Here is a 17,595-nt window from a genome sequence, read left to right as displayed (position 1 = left end):
CTCTATCCAGGATCTCCTACATAGATTCCCCTCCAAGTGGCTGACAGTGGTACCCGGGCACCATCTATAGTTCTTCTGGTCTCATAGTCATATAGGCTGAGGATCGCATGGTGTACCAGTTGCTTGGACTAATTGTTTCCATGAATTGTTGGTTTTCTTCATTCTTCTTTGCTCTGAACGAGGAGTGACCCATCATTGCACCTAGATGGTCGCTTGCAAGCTTTTAAGATTTCAGTCCCTACTTGCCAAAGTAGGATGTAGAACAATGTTTTTGTGTAGTATGTTATGCCAGTTGAGCTTGATGTCCCCTGCCACTATGGTCCCAAGCCCACAGGTGCAACTACTCTCTCCCTCTGGGTAGCTGGCTGTGGCCAGGAAGTGACCACAACCTTGTCCTTTATCAGCTCTGCTATATACCTGGGAATTCTTACAGAGCATACAAATACACTTCTAGAAACACTGTAGGCCAACCTTATACATGGTCATGGGCACACCACCCCCTGCACGGACATACCTAATAGTTCAGCCTGTCCACCCATCTATCTATCTGTAGATCAATGTTTCCATCACTGACAATGCAGTACTGTATGTGCAAAAGGGTTCATTTTTTGTTGTCTGTACCTCCCATGCACCTTTCTATGTCTTCCTCTTCCCCAATACCACCATGTTGATCACTCACATTTGGCACATTGCCCTTCCTTTCACCCAAATCAATACTTGTCTCTGCCTATCTAACAGTGTTTCCCCTAACCCCCAGTAACCAACAAAGAAAATCTCCTTCTGTATATAAACCTTACCTTGAATTTTTACAATAACAGACTAGTACGATATTTGTCCTTCTGTGACTGATTTATTTCACTCAGCCTAATGTCTTCCAAGGTCATCCACGTTATGCGGTGTTTTGCAGATTCTATGTTATTCTTTAGGGTTGCCTAGTATTCCATTGTGTATATGTGCCATAGTTTGGTTATCCATTCTTCTGTTGACAGGCACCTAGGTTGTTTCCATCTTTTGGCTATTGTAAATAGTGCTGCGATGAACATGGGTGTGCATATATCTGTTCTTGTCCTGGCTTTCACTTCTTTAGGATCTGTACCTAGTAATGGAATTGCTGGGTCAAATGGTATTTCTAATTACAACTTTTTAAGGAAGCAGCATACTGCTTTCCACAGTGGTTGTATCACCAGCAGTGTATGAGAGTCTTTGAGTAAAATTTTTATATACTTTCAAATTTACAGAAGTTTTAGGAATAATCCAAGGAACTACAATTGTTTATATTTTGCTAATCTCCTTTATCGTGTGCATACATGCTCTCATGCACTGCATTTAGTTGTCATGCCTCTTCAAACCAGTTACCATCCAAGCAATTCCAACCCATGGTGACTTCATGTGTGTCAGAGCAGAACTGTGCACCACAGAATTTTCAGTGGCTGTATTTTCAGAAGTTAATGTCAGGCCTTTCTTCTGAAGTACCTCTGGGTGGACTCAAATCTCCAACCTTTTAGTTAGCAGTCAGAGGCACAGTTATGCTCTGATGCACCAGAGTCAGATTACTATGAGTAGGAAATGACTGGTGGCAACTGGTACTGGTGCATGTGTCTCTATATTATCATCTATTTATCTGTATCATTTTTGAACCACTTGAGAATAAATTGTTTTCAAACTCCTTTACCCCTGAATACTCCAGTGTGCAATACTGCTTGAACAATTTTGATCAGCAAACGGCCAGTCCCCATGAGGCAGAACTAAAAGATGCCCCAAATGTCCAAACTACCATGCCACTCCATCTTTTCAGACATTAACTCCTCTTCCTCCTCTCAGTAATTTCCCCCATATTAGGGTTCTGTATTTTGCTGTAATGCCTCACAGAACTCACAGATACCCAAGGGATCATCTCACATAGTAGCGTAGTAGTGGTGGAGGCTGGCGAGTCCCAGGTCCGTGAGTGGGTCTGCAGGATCCTCCCAATTCTCAGGGTTTGATGAACCTTGATCAACAATCAGATGATGGCTGCTGTCCCAAATCCAGGGATGAGATGAGAATGAGTCAGAACACAGAATCAGAGCAAGAGGAGAGCGAACCTTCCCAGGAGAAGGTATTCCCTCAAGGAAGGTAAGGGTGGTGATTTGAGTTGTACCCTCCAGCAAGGTGGGACTCAAGATACATTCCACCTGTGTTGCTCCAACAGAAATAACCCAAGTAGATGGCTTTAACAATCAGCAGCTACTCAGTTGCCCATGGCAAATCCCACCACAGAGCCGATTGCCAGTCATCATAGGGAACGACTACTACCAGCTGCCCAGCCAAGTTGACACCCGACCTTTACTACCACACCACCCCAAATGGGCATGGATAATAGGATTTACAATATATCACAGAATGGAGGACGATAGCTAGAAGGGCCACATCAAGCAATTCACCTCAAATAACCAAGAAAAAAGACTTTGTCTTATGTGGTAGGATTAATTCTAAAATGAAACTCAATGTACCACAGGTAGAATCTCTCAACCTCTGAGTGTGGGGACTGTGTGAACACAATTAAGCTCTTATATGGCAAAAGTGAGATTGCCTGGGTAGGCCTGACCTAATCACATACGCCTACTTTGCTCAACAGCAAAAGATTGAAAGCTATATTAGGCAAATACTTTATAGTGACTTAACCAAAAACAGCGTGAGAGATCTGTCTTATGAGTACCTGCTATTGAATTACACATTATTTGGAAATATAGAAACAAATTACTGGAAGAAACAACTGAGAGATTTAGGGAAGGAGGCCTGAGCAGCAGAGGAATAAGAGATGGGATGCATTTTTCGTTTTAAGTCTTACTACAACTACTTCTGGCCATTGTGAATCAGACAATCCATATGATCTACTATGCCAGGAATGACAAATTAAAGAGAAATGGTGTGGCATTTCATTGTCACAACGAATCTTCGAAGATCAATGCTGTCAGTGATAGGATAATATCCATATGCCTACAAGGAAGACTAGTTAATATTACTATTATTCATATTTACACACTAACCACTAAAGCCAAAGATGAAGAAATTGAAGATTTTTACCAACTTCTGCAGTCTGAAATTGACCAAACATGTAATCAAGGTGTTTGACTATTGCTGGTGACTGAAATGCAAAAGTTGGAAACAAAGAAGAATCAAGAGTAGTTGGAAAATAGAGCTTTGGTGATAGAAATGATGGTAGACATTGCATGACAGAATTTTGCAAGACCAATGACTTATTCATTGCAAATACCTTTTTCCAACAATATAAACAGCAGCTATACACATGGACCTTGCCAGACGGAACACACAGGAATCATATTGATTATATCTTTAGAAAGAGGCAATGGAGAAGCTCAATATCTTCACCAAAACAAGGCCAGGAGCTGACTATGGAACAGACCATCAACTTCTCATACACTAGTTTAGGTTGAAGCTGAAGATGACTAAAACAAGTCCACGAGAGCCAAAATATGACCTTGATTATATCCCATCTGAGTTTAGAGACCATCTGAAGAATAGACTTGATACACTGAACACCAATGACCAAAAACCAGGTGAACTGTGGGATGACCTCAAGAACATCATCCATGAAGAAAGCAAAAGGCCATTAAAAAGACAGGAAAGGAAGAGAAAATAAAAGTGGATGTCAGAAGAGACTGTGAAACTTACTCTTGAACAGAGAGTAGTTAAAGTGAATGGAAGAAATGACAAGATAAAAGAGCTAAACAGAAGATGTTAAAGAGCAGCTGGAGAAGACAAAGTCAATTCAATTATTATAATGAAATGTGCAAAGACCTGAAGTTACAAAACCAAAAGGGAAGAACACACTCGGCATTTCTCAAGCTGAAAGAATTGAAGAGCACCACGGCTCCCTGAACCTGCTCTCCTCCGCTTACCCTCTTGTTGGGGGTCCCCAACTTTAATAGTACCTCCACATTTGCCCCAGAAGTCCTGTACACCCACAGCACCTCTTTGAAGCTGTGGCATAAGTGTTGTCAAAAACCTCTTCCTTTTGTTCCCCGTTCAGAACATGTGAGAAGGAGGGCATTTTCAAAGAGACTTTTCTATGCCTTAACAGTGGAGAAAGTATTAAGGGGTTATAAATACAGCAAGTACACACACACACACATTGACAGCCACAAGCCATTAAAATCTTTGGCTTACAAAGTGCAGACTTCTGACCCATCCATGAGAATTTCAGCCCCAGGCAGATGACTGGGGATAAACCTAAGCTCTGAGATGGCCACTCTACCTGGTGCCTTGGCGTCTCTGCCTCATCCCTGTTCTGCCCCCACATGGACTTATAGTCACAAGACTGCCACACTGGAGAAGGCCTCCTAGGATTACCCATATGTTCCCTCTGGTGGAATGTTCATTTCTGTTACTGAAAAATACGTTTCTTAACAGCTAAATGTAACTGAGCTTTCCAGATATTTCTTTAGGGGAAGAAACCAGAGTCTAAAGTATGGGAATAAAAAAAAACAGCCTCAAACTCTGAAGAGTGGGAGTAAGCAAGTCTAAACTAACAACTCCACAAAAGAAATGGTTGACACAGGAAAGCATGGAACAAACCAAAACACCATCCTCTTTTCTCCAGAATCAAAGGGATGGTTTTCTACCACTTCAGCTACACTGACAAGACAGCTGATGAGGCTCAGGAAGGTGTGAGGCCACATGGATCTAACCCGGAAAAGTAGGGCTCCCATGATTAGGCAATTTAGCCACCAAACACTCATAGAAATCAATATTAAATTCACTGTATCAAGCTGAGACGATCTTGTTAAAAAGAAGTACAGTGACTATAAAAGTTAACTAGTCTACTGGCTGCAAACTCTGATAAGAAGCAATGGGAAAGGAAGAAAGTAGCAGAGAACATACCGCAACACAGCACAGAGGACATTGGGCCATGAAGAGAGACCACTGAGCAGAGTCTGGCCAATCCACCTGATGCCCTCCCCCCGCCCCACAGCCCATGTCACCTCTCTCCACCTGGGTCCCTACAGGTGGAGAGAGGTGACAATGGCCTAAACAGAAAGCCTGGATGAGCACACAGCAGATGATTAGCCCCTGTACAGTGGGCCTGGGGAAGAAGAGGGACAGGTGGGGGCTTTCTTCTTTTAACTTTATTCTTACACTGTTTGAATGTTGAAACAATCTTATCTCATATGTGGTGCATTATTATTTTAACAGCACACAATTAGCACAGACCTTTAAAAGAAAAAGAAAGACTAATAGTAATAAAGCAGGAATCCTACTTGAGTCCAGGGTGTGCTTGTGGACAGAACAGAAGAATCGTAGTCTAGCCATTTCCCAGCTAAGTGACGTGGACTCATCTGTAGATGAGAACACAGCCACCTGGCAGGTTTGGCTGGAGGACTACAGAGCACAGATGCAAACCCTCAACGGACCCTCGCTGGATGCTCAGTGAAAGCAAGGCCACAGCTGCTGTCTGATGTCAGAACTAGACGAAGAAGACGGAGGATTCCTACAACGCCTAGGACAAGGAGATCACAGGATTTTAGGATAAAATATAAGAAGCACTAAGAAAAAGATGGGAGATTTTTTAAAAGGCTACTAGAACTTTTCTCGACTGCAAAAATTATGACTGAGATTTTCACTTTCAAAAATTGAGTTTGCGCTAAGAATAAGTTCTATTTGCAAAACAACTAAGATAATACAAAATAATATTTGGCTTTCAACTCTTAAAGCATTTACTTCAGGTGGATAAAATGAGAAGGGTAAAAAAAATTAGACAAACCAAAAGTAATATTTAGAGAATCAGTGCTACACTTCAGCACTGGTTTATAGTCTTAAGAATTAGCTCAATATTCTTTAAAAGGCATCAAGTCCTTCATGTGAAGTTCAGGTGATAGTCTCAAAACTCCTTAAAATTCTTTTATATCTCAACTATGGAATTGTCCTTCAACTGAAGGACAGTTAAAGGATCATGGCTGCAGATCTAGTTCAACTAACTCAAAGAAACCATACAGTTGCAGTTCTGTTTCTGGATGGCAGTGCCATGTGCATCCCACAGACAGTGGACAAGGCAAGAGTTCATCCTCTGTAGGTCCTTCCTTGACTCTTTCCCCCAATCCTCAAGCAAAATCAACCACCCTTATGATTCATTTTGTTTTTTTCCATCCAAACAAAACTTGATCAGACTGAGCTATATTTTAACTTACCCCGTTAACTAAGATTCCTCCACTTCCTAATTTATATACACTAAAAAGACAATAATAGAATGTTCACACCATGTTCCCTCCGAACCCAAAACTTAAGGGAACAAGTGACAGGCTGAACAATCCAAGTCAGTCATAGATGCAGGCATAACATCTTTTCAGGGCTGATTTGATCACTGTTACCCGGCTATGCACGCACAGCCCCAGCAGTGAGAGTGCACTGGGGATGGTGATGACCTTATAGGAAGATACTCAGGCACATAGCAGACATGTATGTACTTTTTAAGACAGATCCCCTTCTTTCTCACTGCTCTTAAACACAGTAGGCAGTACTCCCTCTCTATGACTGTACTTCTTACACACAGTAGGTAGTATTGGTGCTCTATGATTGGGTACTTCTGAAACACAGTAGGCGGTACTGATGCTCCATGACTGGGTACTTCTTATGCACAGTAGGTGGTACTGGTGCTCTATGACTGGGTCCTTCTTAAACGCAGTAGGCAGTACTGATGCTCTATGACTGAGTACTTCCTATACTCAGTAGGCAGTACTGGTGCTCTATGACTGGGTACTTCTTACACACAGCAGGTGGTACTGATGCTCCACAATTGGGTACTTCTTACGCACAGTAGGCAGTACTGCTGCTCTATGACTGGGTACTTCTTACACGTAGTAGACGGTACTGGTGCTCTACGACTAGGTACTTCTTACACGTAGTAGGTGGTACTGGTGCTCTACGACTGGGTATTTCTTATACACAGTAGGTGGTACTGGGGCTCTATGACCAAGTACTTCTTAAACACAGTAGGCAGTACTGCTGCTCTATGACTGGGTACTTCTTATGCACTTTAGTGGTACAGATGCTCTATGACTGGGTACTTCTTATATGCAGTAGGCAGTACTGGTGCTCTATGACTGGGTACTTCTTATATGCAGTAGGCAGTACCACTGCTCTGTGACTGGGTACTTCTTATATGCAGTAGGCAATACCACTGCTCTGTGACTGGGTACTTCTTATACACAGTAGGCAGTACTGGTGCTCTATGACTGGGTACTTCTTACACGCAGTAGGTAGTACTGGGGCTCTATGACTAGGTACTTCTCATGCTCCATAGGTGATACTGATGCACTATGACTGGGTACTTCTTACACACCGTAGGCGGTACTGGCACTCTATGACCAGGTACTTCTTAAATGTAGTAGGCAGTACTGGCACCCTCTGACTGGATACTTCTTACGCATAGTAGGTGGTACTGGTGCTCTATGACTGGGTACTTCTTACATGCAATAGGCTGTACTGACGCTCTATGACTAGGTCTTAAACACAGTAGGTGGTACCAACGCTCTATGACTAGGTACTTCTTATGCACAGTAGGCAGTACTGGTGCTCTATGACTGGGTAATTCTTGAAAGTACCCTGGACCTGATTACAAAACCTACTCCCCAAAAACCTTCTGCAAGTTTAGGGAGCCATTTAAAAATTACGAACAGTCATAAAAGTAGATGTTGTTGTTGTCATGTGCCGTCGAGTTGGACCCGACTCATAGCGACCCCTCCTTGGGTTTCCGAGGCAGTATCACTACAGAAGTAGATTGCCCCATCTTCCTTCCGAGGAGTGGCTGGTGGGTTTGAACTGCCAGATAAAAGTAGATACATAAGTTAAAACTATTTTAAAACAAAATACAAATCTTAGCTACATACTACAAGACAGTGTTAGCAAGGAATATGACATAAATTAGTTGTAAACGTTCCTGCTTCTTATTCTGTAGCTGTCATGAGGCAGATAGCTGCCAAACTGCAGTTTTTACAGCATCTGTTCTATGAGGTTTCTGTTACAATATATGCCAGTCAAATAAATAAACAGGCAAAAGCTTTGTCAGATGACAAGTTGTCCTTCTATCTTGATAAGAGGCCATGCTGCATGGGAACATGGTAGCAAAGAAGACAAAGAGAAGACAAAGAAATAGATGCAGGGGTTAAGAGCAGTCCTCTGAGGTGACAGAAACCATCTCTGCCATGACTCTCCAAACCCAGTGACACCCGCAGACACCGCCACCTCAGCTGGAACAGCACAAGGTGGAGGGTCCCTTCCCGCCTCAGTGCCTTTGCTCATGCTGGATCCTCTCTTGCTCCTGTCTGGATACTTCTTGTCTACCTGGTTTAAACTCAGCTCAAACCTTTCAGACTCTGTAAACCCTCTAGCCCCCATCAAGATGAGATTCCTCTTCTTCTGTGGCCCTGGTACTTTCCCAGCCTCTTTATAGAACTTGTTCTAGTCCGTAGTTTCTTAATAACATGCCTGTCTCTCCACAGGCCTGCTGGCCCCCTTGAAAGCACAGACCCTGCCTCATCACGTCCATCTGGCACTCAGTATGTTTGTTTGGTGGAAGACGGATGGATGGATGGGAATAAAGAAGGTTATTCCAAAGCAAGGAGAGGACTGAGGTATGAAAAGTGTGCTAACTCTGTCTGTGAGTAGGGAGAGGACAGAAATGGAAGAATGGCCAGCAGCCATGGTGCCCTGGGTGTCCCGTCAAATGATGGTGGGAACCGATGTCCCGGGAATCTTTACCCAGCGACGCCAACAGGTCATAATTCATCCGCATCGCGTCTCTGTACAGTTCCTTCTGCTGTTTATCTAGCAAGCGCCACTTCTCCCGGCTGAAATACACTGCCAACCTCCTCAAACACCATGGGAACCTCCTCAAAGAGCCCCTCTTCAGAAAGGACCTGCAACAAAGAGCATTAGTCATTCAGCGAAACCAACCAGGCACCACCTGGGGGTCCTCCTCGGCCATTTCACTGGAAGCCCAGATTTGCTCTGAGGAACCAACGTATCCATCTGAAGCAAAGAACCAAGTTCATGAGGCCCAGAATTAGTAGGTGAAAGCCAAATGCATCTTGGGCACACCCTGCAGGCCCCTGGGAGGAAATGCCACACATGCAAGGCACAGGTGTCTCAGGTCACATGGCTGCACCTTGCTTTAGTAGTCCTCCAGGGGTGCCTGCTGCCCAACTCCCTCTGCACAAGTGACTATAGGAGCATCTGCTAAGGCTTCCAAACAGGATGGGGAGAGAGAAGCAGTAAAACAGAGCATTACTTCAAGTCAGTAATGAAAGGCTAGAACTGTCTGTTAGCTTCTCATACTTTCAAATAGCAGGAACACACCATTTTTCTGGTTTCTGGACACAGCTGAACTTACTGACATTAGCTGGTCCCTTCTATTGAGTATAAGGAGCCCCTGACCCATTCTATAAGAATCCTGGAGGAGGTACTAAAAAGGATCTGTGAGGGGTCAACTCCTCCTGACACAAACAGTCAAGAAACGGGGACGATTCAGAATTCTAGTTCACAATGCTTCCTCACAGGCTAGCTGTTCAAAGAACTAAATAATCATAAAACAAGTGTACAGTCAAGCTCACATTGTCTTGGGAGTCAGCACGCAGCAGAGTGGGCGAAAGCCTGGAGCAGCATTCAGGGCTCTGGCTGTAGGACCTGCATTCCCCACCGAGCCTCCACTTTTCAACTCTTGACCCTTTCCTCAAGTCCCGCCTTTCTTCCCACAAGATGAGCTCGGAAACACTTGCTCTGCCAGCATGTTGGCAGAACAGTAAGAAATGCTACATAAAACAGTGTGCATACAATATCTCAGCAGTATTTAAAAGCACTGCATAATTGCACAGCTAAAGTTATTATGAAAACAAAACCAGATCACTTAAGACAAAAAGGCCTGGCTATTTGTGCTCTGAGGTTGTTTCCACTCTGGACAGAGAGTACTGTTTTCTACCTAGATGTTCCCTTTCTAGCATAAGTTAGAACGGTCTGTCACACACACACACACACACACACACACACACACACAACCAAACTCACTGCTGTCGAGTCGTCTCCAACTCATAGCGACCCCTCCTTGGGTTTCCGGGGCAATATCACGACGGAAGCAAATTGCCCAATCTTCCTTCCTAGGAGTGGCTGGTGGGTTTGAACCGCCAGCCTTCTGGTTAGCAGTCAAATGCCTTAGGCACTATGCCATCAGAACTCCACAGATGATGTTTTCTTTTCTGCAAAGAGGAAATTATGACAATAGGGCTGCTGTCGATGCCTAGTGGCTAATTAGCATGTTAGCCTACTCTGCATTCTAATGCAGTCATCATGGTGCAATACAAGCTGTTCTCAGCACAGAATCCTTCCCTTTAAGATACAGTGGCTGTTCTAAACACATTACCTGACTGAATTTGGCAGAGTCATCAAACAAAATGTTAATGGTTGAGGATGTGTGGATGTCATCAGCGATGTCCTTTTGCCTCAACTCTGAGATGCAATCTAGATAAACTGCAGGGTCCCCCAGCTCGGTTCTAGAGCTTGGCAAGAGCCTGGCCACATCACTGTAGTCTCCCAGAGGCCCGGGAAGGTACAACGTGGGATAGTCAGCAGGGAAGAGGCACACGGGGCTGGTCAGCACCTCTCCAGGTGTGTCTCTGACACTCTGGAAACAGGCTGCCCAAACAGGTCCCCTGCAGTCAAGGCACTGACACAGTACAGGTGAGCCTTGCTCTTGGCATGGTATTTGAGGGTCTCCACCTTGAACGGTCCCGTATAACCTTCAGTTAACCTTGATCGTTTGTCCCTGACATATGGGTATTCCTGGCAAGCAGAACTGAACAGAGCCGTCCGCTCCTCATTCATGACCAACCATGGAAACTGAGCAAACCACGACTTCTGGATGGACTGGGCCTTCACTGGCCACTGGCTCTTTCCTGTGCACTTGATCTCCAGGGCGCCACTCTCAGCACGGAAGCATGATAGACAGGCTTTCTTCTGGGGTGGCAAACCCTGTCCAGTCTCTTGGGCTGCACCGTGCACATCTAGTTCTTCCATGTAATCCATCTTGCTTTTCCCTTCAGAGAAATGGAAGCCCATTTAGAGCCATTGAAATGCACGAGGCCCTCAGGCATATCCAATATGAAAGCTGAAATCATACAGGCAAGTGTGACTCAGCCTACACTTGCGCACTCTCTGTTCAGTCCCCCACTCCACAGGCCCACCTTACCTAATTCAGTAGAAAATCAAATAGGCTTTAAGCAAATGTTTTTTGTCTTAATTTCAAGGACAGATACACCAGGCAAAAAGGAAGTCTTCTCAATTTGACCTATGCAACCTAAGATAGTGGTACAACGTTCACAAAACTTATTTATGGATGAGAATATGGAAGCAATAGAACGTAAGATTATAAAAGATACTTGAAGCCCCAAAATACAACTCCTTACCCAGCAAGAATTCCTCCTCCAGATCCCTGAGAGAGCTCTCTGCATTTTGCTCAAGTCCCTTCTGGGGAACAGCTACCTGTCTCCCAGGGTGGAATCTGTCCCTAGACCACTTCCTTCCACTGTAGTCCCCCCTTTAGGACTTCCACCCAGTGATCTGATCCAGTCTTCATGAGAACCAAGTCTATCCCTCCCTCACACCATAACCTTCAGAGAAGTGAGAACTCGCAGCTCTCACAGGGCATTTCCTTCTCAAGCTAAACTCCAACTTTCTTTCCACTCCTTAGTGGGAACCCAAATTAGACAGCTTGATTTAGCTTCAGGTGCCCATCATGTCTTACAGGGCAGTAGACCAGTCTACAGAACTGGCGCTAACTCCAAGAGCACAGAGCTGCAAATAAGGGCCATTAGACTCAAGAGCAAGCGAGGAAGATCAAAGGAGGAGCTGTGATAGTCTAGTTACAAAGTCATCGAGGGCCCCTGTGCTCCATCTGAGGCAGAGCCGATGAAGAGCAAACCTCTGGAGCTGTTTCATGCAGCATCTTGTTCCTCTACCTCACTTCTCTCCCATGGGGTGGGGGATGCTACCTAGCTCAGTCACCTTGCATAGTGGCTGTTGCCTCCAGCCTGGCTCTGTTGTTGTTATGTGCCACTGATTCAAACCCGACTCAGTGATCCCTCCTTGGGTTTCCGAGGCAGTGTCACTACGGAAGTAGATTGCCCAACCTTCTTTCCGAGGATTGGCTGGTGGGTTTGAACCGCCAGCCTTCTGGTTAGCAGTCAAGTACCTCAGGCACTATGCTACCAGAGCTCCTACTATGCTACCAGAGCTCCAATACTACTCCAGAGTATTCTGGAAGGAAATACGGTGGCAGACAGCTACACGTTCAATCATTTGGGGTTCTTGGGCAACCACTATGTGCCAGACATGGGTGTAAGCACAGGGACTCCCCAACCTCACATGGTATTAGAATCCTATTATATTCACAATTATTAATTATAAATACTGTAAGCATATGATGGTAGACAATGGGAGAGAGGTTTTGCATTTTCATTATGGCGACAACCATGGGAAGAGTCACACTGGTTGCACTGGTTGGGAGGAATGAGCTGGGAGTCCTTGGTCCAGCTTCCCATCCTACCCTCTAATGAAGCCCTCTTCCCATGCAGGTCCACACTTACTTGGGTGACACATCATGACACTCCTCTGGCCCCAAACATTTCCAAGCCATGGCTCTGCTCCTTGCTCAAACTTACGGAACAGCTGTGGGCTGTCAGTAGTCAGTCCTGCTCCCAGAAAAGAGAGGAAACTATGAGGTTCTGGCCCCAGGTCACAAGGTCAAGGAGAAATCTGTCACCCCCAGAGGCACTGTAAGACAGTGGACTAACAGGAACAGAGGAACCTCTGCAGTTCTGAGCAGTCCATCAGGAACTCGGACACCCAGGAGACCCCAGAGAGGAAGAAGACATGGTGAAAACAAAGAAGGGGCACAGCAAGAAGCCCAAGGTAGGAAAACAGCCAGCTCAGAACAGAGGCTCCCAATGCAGATGCTCAGAGGAGCTGGGAGGTAGGTAACATCTGAGGTGCTCAGGCCTGTGTGAGGCCGCTCAGCCCCAGAAGACAGCAACCACAACCACCAAACGCTGGCTCGGCCAGCTTGCCGTTCCTCAACAGACACCAGAAATACATATTCTGTGAAAACTCCCAATATTTAATTGATGATAGCTCACCCACGTAGTTTTAAGAAGCCAAACAAAACCAGCAAAAAACAAAAGTACATAAACCAATCACTGTGGACCACGTCCAACTCGTACATGCCCTCTGTGCAACTTCTGACTTAGAAGGGCCAGTGATTTTCAGACTTTTTCCATCAGTGACAGCCCAGCCAGTTCCCATCACTCCTCACAGAGAGCTGGGACTGCTGCTCCCAAGAACCCTCAGACAGTGAGCAAGGTGAAATACGGCAAGGAAACCCAGTGGATAGCCATCCAGTTGAAAACCAAAAATAGTACACACGCATGTACATACTCTGAGATGCAATTACCTCTGTCATTGGTGCAGAAAGTCCACCCATGTAAGCAGACAGAAAAGGACATTCCAAGAAATAGAATGGATTAAAAATACCTACATTTGTTAAGGAAAAAAAAAGTTGCTTTATCTCATTAAATCTCCACAACCATCCTACAGAGAAGGAAACTGAGAATTAAAAAAGGGCTTGGTTAAAGTCAAAGAAATATTAAGTGTTTGAACTGGGACTAAGCCGAGATTTCCAAACTCCAAATCCGATGCTCTTACTACCAGTTAACTGCTTGCAGCACTCTTCAGGCACCTGAAATGAAATTCAGCCAATTCCAGGGCCATAGGCATAGTTATCCCACCTGGTACCCTGGGCCGTCCTGAGGCAGCCAGGAGCCAGACCTCCAGGTCCAGTGTGGACATTTGGATTTCCCACCAGTCTTGGCCAGTTTATGGGGAAGAAGAAAAAGGATGGTGAATGGATTCATGGGCAGTTAGTCAGACAAGGCATTGAGCAGATGGGTAATACAAAGATGCCTGGAAAAGACAGGGTCCTGGGAAATGCTCACTTATGTCCTGGCCTGGGTAAGATGCGTGGGCATGGGGAGTGAACATACCCAGTGGTGCCACCAGCTTGTCAGAACCACAGATATTCTGTGGCTGACTTAGCAGCATCCATTCCTCCTGAAGCAAATACAATGTGATGTCATCAAATGTCACAGCAGCCTGAAAGGAAAAACACCACCTTCTAAGCATCGGCTTCTTCTTCAGATGTGTCTTCCACACCAGTGTTCACAACTGCCTGAGGGCACCCAGACTCACTGTTCACAACAGACAGTCCATCTACATACATAACCTACACACCCCACCACTCTTGCCTGTGGGGTGTAAGTCACAGCATGAAGGACGCTCCTTCTTCTGGGAAGTGCCCTAACTGGAACAAAATAGTCACCAAGAAGGCTGGCAACCAGTTTTGCACACTTTCCTCATCCTTGCCTGTATGTTTTCATTTGCCTCTCCTGTGACCCATTACTTCCCAGCTAGTTCCCTTGGCAAAAACCTAGGACGCATTCTTCGGCATAATCTTTCACATGGTAAATGGTAAATGCTCATTTAGGAGGAGGTTTCTAGAAATAGAGTCAATGTTCAAATAGTCAAAGCTTTAGAGCTGAGAACTACACTCCATGTGGCTTGGAAACTCCTCCCAAAAAAGGTGGGGGGAGGTTTCAGAAAACCTTCGGGAGTGTTCTAAATTAAGATGGCAGATTGAACAAATACATTTACTTTTGTTCCCTCCTTAAGAATTTAAAGGACCCTTCTGAAAACCCCAAAAATCCCAAAACAAAAGCCCACAATGATGGGGAGCACCAGAGAAGAGACGATAATACCGTTTTGGAAACTGCAAAGCAGATGAAACAGTAGAAACTGAGCAGCTCCAAGGACATAGAACCTCAGCCTAGCAGTGGGCAGAGTTGGGAAACAAGCCAAGGAACGTACTCGGTCCTCAAGAGGCTCAGGACCTGGCAGCACCCTCTGGCCTGGGAGTGAAGGCAGATGGGCTAAAACAATGAGAATTGGGGGAAAGCTGTTCCCCAACAAATGCTTAACCAGCCTCCCGCCCCCCCCCCCGGGGAAGCTCCAGGTGACAAGCCCCTGCCTGGTGCTGAGAGATGCCAGCCAGCTAGATGTCTGGTCTTTCATTGATCAAACAACTGGCCCACCAGAAAGCTAAGGGAAGGTTCTTACAGGGGAGCCAGATTCCAAAACACACAGAGGAGAAGAAATGGAAGTGATGCAGGGAGAAGGATAAGTAAAAAACGAAAGCAACTCTTATTAGTAGCATCAGATAAGTAAGATATTGCAGCCATAAGATAAGAGGTTATCAAAGAAGCAATCAGAAAACAGTCAAGACAATTCTCTGCTTAGCCTTTTTAATTCTGTAGCATAAATATCTATCACCCAATGTGGTAGTTAAAGTTGTATGTCATCTTGGCTGGGCCTGGTTGAGTGGCTGGGTAGCTGGTGGTAATCATTCCCCATGATGAGACTGGCAATCACCTCCACGGTGGAATCTACCACAAGCAGCTGAATAGCTGCCTTAGAGATATGGTCTGCTTCCTGTATATAAGCAGCAGCTTTGGGAATGGTCTCTAGTTTATGGCACGCTTGAACCCTGCACGTAGCTGTGCTGTCGTTCAGCAGCTTGCCATGCTCTGCCAACCTTGGGACTTTCAATAGACTTGAGTTAATGGCTTGCTGTGTGGTTTGGTAACATCGAAACTGTGCTATTTTATTTGTCGACCTTGGGCTTGTTAGCCTCAGCAGTCAGCAGCTGCCTGAGTAAAGAGATGCCTCTAGCTTCAGTGGTCCGGGAGCAAGAGGCAGAGCTGAAGGCCAAGGTTGAGGGGCTTTCACCCAGCCCCTAGAGCCCGGCACTTTGAACTCGAACTTCTAGCCTCCTGAGCTGTAAGAGAAGAAACTTCTATTTGTTAAGGCCATCCCATTTGTGGTATATTCTTGTCAGAGTGGCACTATGTAACCAGAACACCCAGTAAAAGAAATAAAATTATAAGGAAAAAATAAATTCCCCACCCCAAAGGAAAACAATTTTGAGAAAGGCAGTATCTTTTGAGCAAGTATAAGCCCTTCCAAGTGGCCGTTCAGAAGGGACCAATACTCCTTTCCATTTATGAGTTCTTGTTTGTTTAAAGTTGTTTGTATCTGGAGATCCTGGATAGAGTGCGAGGAAAAACATGGAACAAAATCCAAAAACTCAATAGTGACCAGAATTACTGGTCAGATGGAGTCTGATGAGACCCCCAGTACTATGGCCCTGGAATACATTCTGTGCCTGAAGGCCTAGAAGGGGTCATGCAGCAGAGCTGGCAGCGAGAACCTCGAAGGGGCCCTGTCAGGGAGTCAGGGATGGCAGCAGAAACCTGCTGCTGAGAATGCAGCTAAGAAAGTTGATCGAACTGCTGTCCTGGCTGTGAGCTGGGCCAGTCGGCAGTGGAGAGGCTGATGGCAAGGAGGTCGAAGGCAGAGAGCTGTGTCCTGAGAAGGCTCAGAGATGGCCTGTCCTCAGCAGACTGAGAGGAACCCTGATAGGTGAGAGAGGACGTGCATGGTAGAGAGAAGAGGCTGCTTGCTAGCACACCGAGAGGAGCTGAGAGCTGTCCTGCACTGAGGAAGGGAGGGGTGTGCTCTGCTCTTCAGGGCTACGTGCCTCCTGATCTGGATCCAGAGTGGTACCCTGTTACTTCCTTAAGAAATCACTTCACTGTAGTCTGTGTCGCCATTACAATGGGTTATCAAATCCAGCAAAGAAGTAGAGTGCTGTGGGGAGGATGGTTGGTGTCAGAACTGGTAAAAAGTTGGAAAGTGGAGGTATGTCTGATCTCCACCTCATAGAGATCAGCCTTGGGCTGATCTTGATTCTCATTATCCCCCTTGAAGTTAGACAGGTTCTGACACTATTAACACTACCCTTTTACAAAGGGGGGAGGATTCGGTGGTGGGTGAAGGATTTTCTGAGCAGGTGGTGCATGAACCAAATTAAAACAGTGGGTAGGAATTATAGACGTTAAGGGAGGGAAGGGGAGTGTTGCTAGGAAGCAACTGGACATAACTAGCACGAGCAGAGTCAGATCAGTAAGAAAGTAGTGTGTGCAAGGATGCTGTGTAAGATGAGAGGGTCGCTGGAGAGCTACACAAGGGCTGGATATGGAAGGCATCGTATGCTGCCTGAAGTAAGGAGGTTTAAATGAGTTTTAGGATGGTGTGTGATGTAGGCAAAATTGTACTTTCATTAGATCAATTCTGTTGCAGAGAAGAGGGTGAATGTAAGGGAAAAGGGATTAGAAAAGAGAAGACCAATGAGAAAACGTTGGTTGTCTGAGTGAGAGACAATGCCTTGAAAGCAGTCAGCAGTGACGTACGGGAGAAAAGAGGACAAAGTGAGAAGTGCTGAATTTAGAGAGAAATAGTGGTAGGAGTTGATGACTGTATGTGGAGGTTCAAAGAGTGGGAGGGATCAGCATTGATTCCCAGGTTTCTATCTTGGATGATGATGGATTGTGGTGACATCTGAAATTTGTTCATTTGATAAATATTTGTTGAGCACCAAGCACT

The 17,595-nt window shown here is 45.3% G+C and overlaps 1 protein-coding gene across 1 annotated transcript in view; it reads right to left on the bottom strand.

Moving 5' to 3' along the window:
• Positions 1 to 10,638: 10,638 nt before the first annotated feature.
• Positions 10,639 to 17,595, bottom strand: part of SSPOP — a 51,873-nt gene continuing 44,916 nt past the window's right edge. The window contains 1 exon segment of the mRNA XM_042783411.1: positions 10,639 to 11,081. Within this exon segment, the coding sequence (XP_042639345.1) occupies positions 10,639 to 11,081 (443 nt within the window).

This window comes from Orycteropus afer, unplaced genomic scaffold (assembly GCF_000298275.1).
Source record: "Orycteropus afer afer isolate SDZICR_OR568_19922 unplaced genomic scaffold, OryAfe1.0 scaffold01074, whole genome shotgun sequence".
Lineage (NCBI taxonomy): Eukaryota > Metazoa > Chordata > Mammalia > Tubulidentata > Orycteropodidae > Orycteropus > Orycteropus afer.
This window is presented reverse-complemented; position numbering and strand designations above follow the sequence as displayed.